Here is a 12,799-nt window from a genome sequence, read left to right as displayed (position 1 = left end):
TATTAGCTAAGAAATGCAACAAAAGATAAGAAATGAAATCTTAAATGCCCGAACAAATCTACATGTCAATATCATGACGCAAATTCCTGAAATGCTGCTTATTGCTTATCATTTGGAAACAGCTTTATAAAATAAGACAAAAGCATATTTGTAGTAAAATGTATTGACATTTCAATATCATTTACAAATCAAAGTGGCATTATATTGTCAGCTGAACAACTTCTAACTTTCAATACAATTTTTCCTATATACTGAGACTGGAGTGGAGCTTAATCAACAAAAAAGTGATTCCAGGCACTACAGTTTTCAGATATGCTATATACTTTTGCTCTGTTTATACATAACCGTATATCAGAATGATGAGACCTGACTAGATGCTCCATGTCAGAATTAGCCACATAAATAGTGCAGAACTAAAGAATTTTGTCTTCAGCTTTAACTGATTGCCAAAATCACATATTTCTTTTTTTTTTTTTCATAGTGTAAGCAGACCAGGCATCAGACAGTATTAAAAAAATGGGTATGTTAGTGTTCGTACATGTGCATGTTAAAAATCACACGTGCTGGAGCATTTAACCAAGGGCTGTTTACTTGTACCAGCAGCCGACCCTTACTGGCTAAATTAGCACAACTCAATGTATAAAAGCCCTTAGAAAACTAAAACTAGCCTGCTCACCTGCTATACTTCATGTAGTCCGGTAACTTACTCTCCCATTCCGATTTAGCAACTATTTGCCCATACAACCATTTTCGGCATAATTACCTATGTGGTCTCAAAATAGATATCAATCAATAATATAGCCATCTCCTACCAACGTAACATGCTTCTAAAAGCTGTCATTGACTGAAGAAATAGGGTAAAAGAAAGAAAATAGGGCTCATCAGAACTAAGAAAAAAAAAAAAGTTGCTGTTTCAAACATACAGGTAGGAATGCAGCTTCTATTCCTCAGCAGTGCCTCAATAATCTCATTCACACTCATTAATAGACATCTGTACAAGTTAAAATGTATAATAGAAAAGAAACAATCTGAATCATAAACATCTCCAGTGTTTAACCTTTCTTAGTGTTCATAACAGGTGTTATAAACAGGAGTAGTTACTTTCTTTTTTGTTTAGTGTACGCAAGGAATCTAGGGAAAAAAAGAATAATCATAATTCTTCAGTAGGAATGGCTAGAAATGAGATCAACAACCTTGCATATCTTCATGTCAGTTCCAGTCCAAAGCTTCATAGCATTTTTCACTAGAGATGATTTTCCGCATTGCAGTATTTAAAAGTTTGCTGGAGAACACTACAGAGTTGGCCCCTAAGCAATCCCCAGCTGATCTAGTATGTTAACCCCAAGCGGTTTAAGCAGGGAAACATTAAAAAAACAAACAAAAAAACTAAAAACTGTGCTCAATTTGAAAACCTGTAACAGTCGCTTCTGTTCGCATTAGTGTCCAGTCAAGGTCGACTCATTCATTCAGTTACTCTTCTGTTCTGTTGCCTTCAAAGACGAGTCGGTAGTATTTAATGACACTGCTTTGGACCGATGAGCCGGCCGGGGGTGTTTTTGTGGGAGAGGAGTGCAGTCCCACCCGGCGCTGGCGCTGACGGGCCTTTGCTCCTCATCTCATGCGGTTCTGCCGCATGAGCGGAACGATGCAGGAAGGCGGACCTGCTTTGCTCAGGAAGGGGTGCTTGAGGAGCTCGTTGGCTGTAGCTCTCTGACCGGGGTCCCTCACCAGCATGCGATCCAAGAAGCCCTTCAGCAGTGGTGACACCTAGTGGTGGGGAGAGCACAGGACATGGAGAGATTACAAACACAAACTAGACACAGTTAAAAGTTAGTTGAGGGGGGAAAGTTAGTCATTATGATTGTGACTTAAATATGTTGTTTTAAAATTAGAAGAAATAAAATAAAATAAAAATAGACATATGTAAACAGGTGCTGGCTGAGAGGTAGCTTGCCTTATGGAGGTTCTTCAGCTTGGGTGGAAGGTTGTCACGGATCATCTTCATGGCTTTGAGAGGGGGCTCGTTAAAATATGGGGGCTCTCCATCCACCATCTCAATTACCATCACTCCCAGAGACCAGATGTCCACCTGCACAAAGAGTCGGCCATTACATTAATATACCATCACACCATACTCTGATTATATACAATATCAAAACCAAAATGAAGTGCACTAGTTGTTTTAACAAGGCGATCTTGTCAAGTAGAGCCATGGAATCTGCCATTAACCATGATGAAATCATGTCCGTCATGGTAACTTAAAATGGTGTTGGCCGTGGTAATAATACTAATATTAATACTACTAACCATCATCATCATCATCATCATCAGGGCTCTGGAATCTACCCATTACCATGGCAAAATTACATTCACACTCACTCACGAACACTCATGGCTTGCACCTTAAGTCTGTCATTGTGACTTCAACTAATGTTGGATATGGTAGTAACAACATACTACACTTCTCCATAATAAAGGGTATTAATGTGTGATTAACTTCATAATGGGACTATAAAGGACTAACAAATGCCATAACCACTCTAAACTCACACATGCACTGAATTCACAGTATATGTATATAGCGTCTCAGAACTGTGCACCTTACCCCCCCCCGCACTACTTATTTTATTTCATGAATGCATGCATTGATCTCATTTCATATTTTTTTTTTTTTGCTTACGTACATGTTGGTACTGGAATAAGGAGTTGCTCTTAATCTCATTGTGCATGTGTATAGTGACAATAAAAGGTATTCTATTCAATTCTAAAGGCGATACTGTTTTTAAAAAGGCAAAAGGTAGGTGAACCTCAGGTCCATAGGGAAGTCTGGAGATTAGTTCCGGTGCCATCCAGTATGGAGTACCGACTAGAGACTTGCGATGCTGAACCTCTTTTGACACCTGGGCACAGAAGCCAAAGTCTGACAACTTTATCTGCAAGAGGGGAAAAAAAAAAAACAAGTGAGTGACTTGACAGATAACACAATGCAGCTGAGCAAGCCCACTCTGCAAGCAGGGAGCTAGACATAGGGCCATGTATGCAAGCAAGTGAGCTACACAAGAAACGGTAAACCTTCATATTGCAGATGTAGTAAACTGAGACAGTAGGTTAAATGAGGCAAAGGCCAAGTCCACGACCACATATCTACAACACAGGCAGGGCTGCATCAGGTTAACTTTGTACAGGAAAGAAAGTGTTGGTGGGACCATACCCTTCCGTCTTGAGTGAGTAGGATGGAGTCACTCTTGATATCTCTGTGAATGACGCCCTGGCTGTGAAGAACAGCAAGTGCTTTTAGCACAGACAGGCACACTGTGGCTATCTGCTCCTCGTTCATCCTGTGACAGGAAGAAGAAATTGAGTCAAAAGTCATTAGGCTTATCTGGTGAACACTTTTTTTCTTTTTTCTTGACAAGTTGTGATCTTGCACACCCCAGCAGCTGCTGAGTTGCAGACAGTTTTTTTTTTTTGCATGACGGTGGTACATTATTATTACTAAGGTAATATCGATTATCTATAACAAACACACTGCACGCCTATAATGTGTGCCATGTTTACCAAGACTCACCTTGTATGGGTGACAATGTCTGTTAACGCTCCACCTTCGAGGAATTCCATGACCACCCAGAGTTCATCCCCGACCAAATAACTGTTGTACATCTCCACCACATTCTCATGGTGATAATCCCGCATGATCACCACCTGTGAGAGAAAGAGAGTGTGAATGCCTGTTACTTGACATTTTTACAGTTTCTTAAAGGTACCGCCAGTCATTCTAAGCCAGAACACATTTTGTCACATTCAGTGCAGTGTTTCCCACAAGGTGATACTTTAAATATTGTTTAATATCACACTCACAACAGAAATAAAATATTACATTAAGTAGTAAAACAGAAAAAGAAAAATACTGCATTTCTAATTATTTATCCGACAGCACATTATGCATATATTACTGTTACTATTACAGTAGACCTACTACACACTGTAGTGATGTGTGCTTATGCCTTTATGCTTGCTGATGCCCTGATTCAAATGAGACCCGTTTTCTGAAAACGGTTCTTTTGTCATCTGTCCTAATTCCACATATCTCTATGTTTGCTGTCCATATCGGCTGTTCCCTCTGCACTAACTGCTCTCCCACAGCAAGTCAGTTGCGGTCCTCCTCCTCTCCAACAGCTCTACCTCTTTCCATCTCTTGCTGCTTCAGCTCTCAGCAGCACTAGTTGAAGCCTGGAGATATTGGAAACAAAGTAGCCTAACTGAATAGCGTGTGTTTAGTAGGGGTGTGACGAGATCTCGCCATACTCCAATGTCACAATATTTCTTGTCAAGGTAAAAATCTGTCTCGTTGAGTAGTATTCAGCTGTAGCCAGCATGACCGACGAGTCAAAGACAAAGAGGAGACAAAGTTAGCATAGAAGATGCCCCAGCCACTTTTACATTTCTTGTGTAGTAGCATTTTGGGTATCTGCTGGAAACAATAATACACATCAAATACACTCAATTACACATTTTCCCCTAAAACACTGTAGCATAACCGCTACTTTAAGAACGCCCATGCTTCCATGCGCTGCCACTGCGTTTATTTCAGTCTTGCACAGATGACTTCAAAAACATAAAGTTAGCAAGATGTATGGATCTGTGTTGAATCTACTCAGCCGAATACCATCGCACAAATGGTTCTCTATTGAAACTATAGCTTACTTAACCTGTGCAAGTGGCACACACTTGGTGGCTAGCGTTACTTTAGGTCTTCACCAGGAGTTGAGAGAAAAGTAAACAAAATTCTGTGGAGGGAGTGATGTCAATCTTAAAGGAGCCACACCACTTTTAAAGGGTCTAGAGTGGTAGAAATATCAGTATTGGCAAGTAAACAAATGTAATTTCATACTCGGTTTGAAATAAATATCACTAGTTTAAACATTTCAAAATAGAGTACACCTGGATTGTTTAACATTCTGTGACTTTCAGTCTATAAAAGGTATTTCCAGTAATATTTAATTATTGAAGATTTCTTTAAAATAGTCTTCAAATATCGTCTTGTCTCGTTCTCGTGAACCCAATATCGTATATCGTCTCGCCTTGTGTGCTGAATGTATAGTCACACCCCTAGTGTTTAGGTTTTAAACAAATACTTTTTCTCCTTGGCACAAGCCCTTCTGAGTCTTGGAAAACATCAGGATTGTGTAAACATTCATGGTCAGAATCATAAATTAATAGTATCCTATAGTCACACTCGCCCTGCATGAGTAGTCGATATTGACAAGTAGCTGTTAACGTTGTAGCGACCTCAAACACTGAATGCAACAGTTTTGAACAAGTTTGTGCAATGTGGTGATGATGCTAACTGGATTTAATTGTGATTTAGCAAGTCCATTTCTAGACAACAACATTTATGTCACAATTGTCATGTTTTGATTTATGTGCATGCAGAGGAGGGGTGGGTCCATTGCGAGCGAGAGAGGGGGAGAGAGAGAGAGAGGGGAGAGAGAGAGAGAGAGAGACTGTGTAAAGGTGTACATAGCTGTACAATTAAAGGGTTTTATCAAATTGAAATAGTACAACATAGAAAATCATTCTGTGGTGGTCAACGTTGATATTGCGGTGGGCCGCCATAGATAAATCAATGCAGGGGAGACGCTGCAGTAAACATCTCATTGTGCGGTGCTGAATAAAAATATTCCCACCCACTGCTCACCTCTTTACATTACTATAACTTAACAAGACTGCATTTCTCCTTTTGAGGAATGATCATAATGTTAGCCTATTGGCTATCTCATGGCAGTACACCACCATAACAAGTTTATAATGTAGTAGTAATGTAGTTTGACAAAACACGTACCTCGTTGAAGAGCAGCTCACGCCGTTGCTGTTTGCGCAGGTCCATCTTTTTGACGGCGACCAGTTTCCCAGTGCTTTTGACAGTAGCGATGCAGACGATGCCGGTGGAGCCTTCCCCAATCTTAATGTAGTGGTCCAGGTAGGTGCGCGGGTCTCCGGGGTCCACCACCATCTGCAGTGCCGCGCGGAACTGCTCGTGCGTCACCCGCTGGGGCTCCCGTTGCGGGGAGCGGCCCTGTGCAGGGGGGGCGGCGGGGGCAGGCTGCTGCGGCGCGGGGGGCATGGGCTGACCGCTGGGATGGTCAGGGCCCAGGGCTGGATGTGAGGCGTGGTGGTGGTGCTGCTGGGGCTCTCCTCGCGGCCGGCCCTGCACAGCCGGCTTCCCCCCGCTGTTCACAGGTCTGCTGCTGGGATTGGAGGGGCCGTTGTGAGGGGCGGCCTCCTTTGTTCTACCCGGTTTTAGATCCTGCAGCGGACAGTATGCAAAAGAGAATTGTAAAATCAGGCTGCTCTATGTACAGGTCTCTGTAAATCAAAAAGCATGTTGCAACCACTAAAGCTATATGGCTAATGTAGCTCATATTTGGCTACCAAAAATGATTACTTAATGACAGAAATATTGTTGATTACAATTGCACTGAAATGTGGTGTTCATGTCATTGTTATGCCTTAAACTAGCGTTAGATATTGTCTTGTTTTGATAGTGACACTGAAGTTTGATGTTGACAAACTATGGCACTGGTTAATTAATAAGGACTCCATTTTTGCTCTAGTATTACAATTACCTGCGAGTGTACCTGGTTACTGGGGACTTTCCAAGCATTGTTGTCCGTGCAGGGGTACGTATTGAAGGGCCGGCCTGTTGGCTGTGCAGACTTTATCACCCCATCGCTGACAGGCAGGTTGGGGGTACGAATGTTTGGCCCCGAGTGTGGCCGCTTGTCCTTGGAGGACTGGGGGCCCGGGTCCCGATCCGTGTAGCTGGATTTGGGCCGCCTGTCGCTGCCGCCCTCCCTCATAACCACCTGGTCCTCTGGGTCACGTTCGCTTTGCCTCTCCTTGGTCCGTGCTTTGTCTCTGTGCTGTGGATGCTGGCCCGGGGGTCGCTCCTTGCTTGGCTCCTGACCCCGAGGTTGTGGGTGGGAGCGGCTTTCCTCGTGTGGGCTGCGCGAATGACGACTGTTTGGAGCTGGTTGCTTTTGTGGAGGTCTCGTCCTTAACACAAAAGTAAATAAATAAATACATAAATAAAATCAAAGGGAACAAAGAGCAGCAATATTTGGTTGTTGAATGCGCCAAATTATTCCAGTTAGGATTCTACAGAGGCTTCTGCAGCGCTGGTATGAAAATGCTTCTTAGCTCAGTGTGGCAATTAACTTTTGGGTATTAGTCTTTGGGCATTTGGGTATTACTTTTTACTGCAAATGACTACCCTCTAATTGACTTTGAAATGTTCACCAACCTAGCTTATCACTGGGTAGCATTCTTTAGATAAATGACCATCAGGCGAAATACTATGTTTACCTACACACTTGACCTACTTCATAAAATACTGCTCTCAAGTAGACTGCCAAACAGTTTTCTGCTCCGTTACAAAACAAGAGCAGAAGTATTTTAGGCATTGGAACATTTCAGACAAGCCGTAATAGCTGCGGCAATGTGGTCTCTACCCAGCAGTGTGAGTAAGGCCTAAAGTATGGAAATTAGCTAGTGTTCCACTGAATGAGTTGCAGCGAAAGGAAAAAAAAAACATCATGGGTAGTCTGTCAAGTGTGACCCCCAGATAGCAGCCATCTTTTAAGTAATGGGTAATGGGTCAACTTATCCGATACAAAGAATATCCACTCTGCTTTTATTGCATCCATATTTCAGGAGTGGAATGACTCCAGTTCAGGACAGTTCCTTCATCACACTCGCCAACACATTCATCCACTCCATGGTTTTCCAGTGGGTATTCTTACCTTTCAGAACCCTCCGTGTGGCCATCGCCATGTGCGTAGTATCGAGGTGGCTGCTCTCCATTCTCCTGATGGCCATGGATTGGGCCTAAGTCCTGGCCAGACTGCATGGCGGGGTTGCTGTACCTCAAGGAGTTGGACCGTATGACTGACATGGTCTCAAACTCGTCCAGCAGCCAGGTGAGGGAGCCGTCCACTCCCATGTTTGTGCCACGCACAATGGTCTGGATGACGGGCAGAAATTGGGTGAGATTTCCCCTTCCTCTAGGAATCAGTAGTCTCCGAGCAGAGAAAAATCAACCCGTTCTGTTCTGCTTCTTGACTGCTGATAGTGTTTCAGTTGACTAGAAAAAGCATGCCAACTATTCCTAGTTTCTTAGACAACACTAGCTGCTTCAAGACATGTTATTAAATAAATAATGCTGGTACCATTACAGCTGTTGCCATATAGGCTTATATGCTATATGTCATGGGTGTTCGTTTAATTGGGCCTAACAGCAGAGCTACACCAGATGCACAATTGGTCTAACCAATGGCCTAACTTTTACGAATGTACATGCCACTATTCACGTCTGGTAATTACAGTGGAAGCTAATTGTTGCAGCATATGCTCCATGAATCGAATGCTTCGGTTACGTGCCTGGTGTATCCTGCTTGTTGTTTAAACAAATAGCCTAATCATCCTACTGGTTACCATATCAAATCATGATATCCAACTTCCTGTCTCTGTATCCATTCCACCACAAATACACACAATTAATCAGGTGCTTCAAGAGAACGGGAAGGACCCAGCAGAGTCTGCATGCAACGCTGAGTAAACATTAAACAAGGCTTCAATACAGTAATAACAACCTAAAAGACTACAGAATACAAACCAAAAGCAAAATGTTCTCTACAAAAGGAAACATGACATAAACATGACCTTACATCAATGAACAACAAAAGGGAAGACAGACAGCGGAAGAGACGGAGGACATCAGAGTCACAAAATTCCCCCTAACCTTGCGCGGCTCGACTGTAGTGATGACCGTGGCATCGATGAAGGGTTTGGGCCGCTTAGCCGTGTCCTCGATCAGACTCTGCCACTGACGTGGGAGCCCCACAAACTTCTGCTCGTGCTCATCGAAGTCAGTGTGCACGCGGTGCTCAAAGTTGGAAGGGGCAGAGATTTGGATTCGCTGTTTCTTTTTCTTGGTAAACATGGTGGCATCAGGGCATCACACCTGCACTGGATGGAAGAAATCATGTGTTCCATTAAATAACATAAATGATGTAACACTGCACCATGTTTAATGCTGTTTTAATTAAATTATTGCCAGTATAATCTAAATTATACTGAACTGAAATTATACTGTTTCAATCATAAAGTCTCATTGGATGCATTTGAAAAGATGAAGCAGGAGAAAAAGAGAAGTGCAAAGACAGACAAAGAACAAAAGAGCGCACAGGGAAGAGATAGATGAAGGTGCTTTAGACAATTGGACCAATACTTGATAAATCACAGCAATTAAGAGTGACATTTTGGGCATTTTTGTATATACCATTTTTGTGTAATTATGTCTCAGTGTGTGTGTGTGTTTTCCCTGGTCAAAAACACAGTGTATATATAGCCATGTCTATGTCTGTTGTGCTTCCAAGAAAATTATCTCAATCTCAACAAGATATATCCAGACAGTGAACTCTCACCCTGCAAGTCCCAAAGTCCTATTTGGCCCTGGGAGACAATTTCAATTCAATTTAATTGCACTTATAGAGTGCCAAAACATTACATGTCTCATGGCACTTTACAGAGTGTTAGACAATCAGAGAAAAGAAAAGAAGGCTCATGGGTAACAGGGGCGAGGAAAAACTCCCTAGAATTGGAGATACATATAGGAAGAAACCTCGAGCAGATCCATGACTACCAAACTATCAACCAGTTAACTTGAACCAACACAACGTTCTTGAAATGTTGGATGGACATGGACTCTGAAGCAAGAATCGCCATACTGAAAGTGTTAAATATTTATGCAACGTGTGTTAATGGTTATTGTTATTATTCTGTTACATTTATTTAGTCTATTTCTAGTATTTTATTATTATTATTATTTATGGTATATGACTGGTTATTGCTGTACTGTTTATTGATGTCATTGTAAGTCGTTTTGGACAAAAGCATAAACAGCAGATTTCTTTGACACAGCCTTGCGTTATAAACATCTGAAGTCACAGGATAAACAAGATGGGTAGTCGCTGACAATTAATTAGTTATGCATAGTTAACTAGCAAGCTGTTTTGACAAGTCTGACGCAGTTATGATTAGTTAACGTGACGCAGTTATGATAAGTTAACGTTAACTTACGTTACTTGAATGAAACTAATTTTTGCTAGCTAGTTGCCTGTCAGGTTAAACATCAACTCAGAAACGAAGTTATGTTGGATATCAAACGTTGCTGGAAAACAACACCAAATACATTACTGTAAATATGTGTCAACCGACGGATTACGTTAAATATTACACCGATAATATTAATATAACATGTATAACGTTAGTTGCTTTTCATTTCCCTTACGTTAATGTTAGCAAGCCTGCTAACCACGTCCAACCACAAAGACCTTGTTAGCACCTAACTATGCTAACTGGACCTCAACTTTTGACTGAGGTAGGTAGGTAGAGCTAGCTAGCTGATATTAGCAAACCAGATTAACTTATTCCTAGGCACAGAGCTCTAATTTACCACGGCATGACAACTTGTGAAATAGCTAAGAGATTAGTACATTAACATCCCAACAACAACAACAACTAGTTCTTGAGGGATTGACACTGGCCGTGCCCTCTGCTACATGTTAACGTTATGTTACGTTACAACAATTTAAAACTTAGCTGGCTAGCTACTTAGCTAAGTGCTTAACTTCTTTCAGACTACTTTAATGCGACATCTAGCTGAAAACTCAGCACAAGTTGTTAAAATAGACTGATAGCATGGAGTTCGCTAAAACACCATACATTTGTGTCTGCTGAGTAGACATTAACAGTTGGTTAATTTGCCGAACGTCAACAAGATAGATGACTTAGCCAGCTATGTTAGCTAGCTGTGCCAGTTAAGTTGGTCGTTGCTATGCTAGCTAAGTTTCAATCCACCTCAGTCCACACAAATAACGTAACGTTAAGATACTGAATGAGTTGTTGTCCTACTCGTGCCATCACTTTAGCCATCACTTTACTGGTCCTACCTTTAAATTTTATTTGGTCATTCGCCGATATGTCTGTTTTCCCGAACTCTTGTAAGTTTCTTCCTTACAGAGAGAATGATAAAAGCCTGGTTACCGTAACTTCATTTACATTAGCTAGCCACCTCTCATCCGTATGTTTTTTCACTTTTCACCGCCATATTAAAGGAGACTGTCGGAGTTGTGGGAGCAGTTTCAGACATCCGGGAAACTTTTTGAACTCCAAAAAACACCCCTGTCCACTCTCGTGACCCCCATGAGCGCGTGCACGCTCTGTGAACTTGTGAAGTCGAGGGTTCAACTACTAGACAAATCACAATCAATTAAAAATCATGTTTAGTCTCTGATGACTATGGAAATATTTGACAAAACAATAGAATATTTATAACAAATGACTTGTGGTTTACAGGGTAAAACAAAAAATAACAATGGTAATAATAATGTTGATGATTTAATTGAGTATAGTGCAAAGACAACATATTGTTGAAACAGAAAAAAAAAAAATTGTCTTTTGGAAAATATATGTTCATTTCGAATGTAGGCCTGCAACACCTCAGAAAAGCCAGTTGCATATTTACCACTATGTTGCTTCACATCTTTTGATAAGTCTGTAAATGTTTGGGAACTGAGACCAGTTGCGGGAGTTTTGTGAGTGAAATACCCTGATTTAGGATTTAAGCTGCTCAACAGTCTGGGGTCTTCTTAATCGTGTTTTTCATTCTGATGGACTCAATGTGACAATGCTGGACTGCAGGCAGCCCATTATAACACCTCTTCTCCTGTGGAGCCATACTGGTGAAATGTGTGCAGAATGCATATTGGCATTGTTTACCTTATATTCAAGGTCTTCCCTTGATGTCTGGATGGTAGTATATGATTATCATTACCTGTATAATATATATTATTCAGCATAAATTGTGCCTTTCCTAATGTGCAAGCTGCCCATGCCATAGGCCAGTGGTTCTTATACTTTTTGTCTGGCGACCCCCAAGAAACATGGGCCAAGTCTTGCAACCCCCTTCTCTATAACAAGTGGAATTGAAATGCAAATAATTTTGCAACCCCTCCAATAATTTTGGCGACCCCCAGTTTAAGAACCACTGCCATAGGGCACTAAGGCACTCCTGTACCATCACAATTGGGTGCTCCCTCTCCTCTTTAGCCTGGAGGATGCAGTCCATAATTTCCAAAAATAATTACACATCTTGATGAGTCTAACGACAGGACAATTTTCCACTTTACCTCAGTCAATCTCAAATGAGCTTTGGCCCAGATAAGACATTTCTGACTTATGTCTAAAACATATTGACATTTCTGTATTAAGTTTCTTTTTGCATGGTAGATGTCTTGATCAGCATTTGAAGCCCTGCAGATCCCAGTCACCCAATATTGTTTTGCAGCCCTTTCCCTTGTTTATTCAAAGATTTCTCTGGATTCTATAAACATTTTGATGATACTATAAACTATAGATGATGAAATCCCCAAATACGTCACAATTTCCTATTTCCGGAGCATTATTAATATATTGTCACACTATTTGCCCACACAGGTTTTCCTAGAGTGATGAATACCTGAGATGAATACCATCTCTACTTCTGAGAGACTCTGCCTCTCTGGGATGCTCTTTTTATACACAAACATGGTGCCAGTTAACCTAATGAGTTGTGAAATGTTCCTCCTTGTTTCTTCTTTAGGAATACAATGTAAACTGTATGAATAAAGAATAGCACAGTTCTTTTTTGAAGATTTTTAATTGCCCCATGGACGTCATAATCACGCTGAAGAAGAGG

At 41.3% G+C, this 12,799-nt stretch overlaps 1 protein-coding gene across 4 annotated transcripts; it reads right to left on the bottom strand.

Annotated features, from left to right (window-relative positions):
• Positions 1–145: 145 nt before the first annotated feature.
• On the bottom strand, positions 146–11,250 carry pak4 (p21 protein (Cdc42/Rac)-activated kinase 4). 4 transcript variants are annotated; one of them, XM_076282256.1, is made up of 10 exons: positions 11,013–11,250; positions 8,801–9,027; positions 7,803–8,023; positions 6,627–7,056; positions 5,843–6,307; positions 3,569–3,702; positions 3,212–3,338; positions 2,808–2,933; positions 1,955–2,089; positions 146–1,767 (listed from the first exon to the last, which is right to left on the bottom strand). In XM_076282256.1, exons 2-10 carry the CDS (start codon positions 8,999–9,001, stop codon positions 1,612–1,614), a joined length of 1,995 nt encoding a protein of 664 aa, XP_076138371.1. In that variant the 5' UTR covers positions 9,002–9,027; positions 11,013–11,250; the 3' UTR covers positions 146–1,611. The 4 variants fall into 4 exon arrangements, with proteins under 4 accessions (XP_076138371.1, XP_076138374.1, XP_076138372.1 ...); XM_076282259.1 differs by having other exon boundaries at positions 6,639–7,056; XM_076282257.1 differs by having other exon boundaries at positions 8,801–9,022.
• Between the last annotated feature and the right edge of the window lie 1,549 nt (positions 11,251–12,799).

The sequence above is a fragment of the Alosa pseudoharengus genome, unplaced genomic scaffold (genome assembly GCF_046254945.1).
Source record: "Alosa pseudoharengus isolate Yale_2024_CS ecotype anadromous, Long Island Sound unplaced genomic scaffold, YU_APseudo_1.1 YU_APseudo_1.1_scf_13, whole genome shotgun sequence".
Taxonomy (NCBI): Eukaryota; Metazoa; Chordata; class Actinopteri; order Clupeiformes; family Clupeidae; genus Alosa; species Alosa pseudoharengus.
The sequence above is the reverse complement of the archived record's forward strand: the minus strand, read 5'-3'. Positions and strand labels throughout refer to the sequence as shown.

Coding starts and splice junctions, on each gene's coding strand:
- pak4 (XM_076282256.1), bottom strand. CDS start 9,001: ATGTTTACCAAGAAAAAGAAACAGCGAATCCAAATCTCTGCCCCTTCC. Junction 6,308..6,626: donor GTAACCAGGTACACTCGCAG/GTAATTGTAATA, acceptor TGTCCGCTGCAG/GATCTAAAACCGGGTAGAAC. Junction 2,090..2,807: donor GACTTCCCTATGGACCTGAG/GTTCACCTACCT, acceptor CTCTTTGTGCAG/GTGGACATCTGGTCTCTGGG.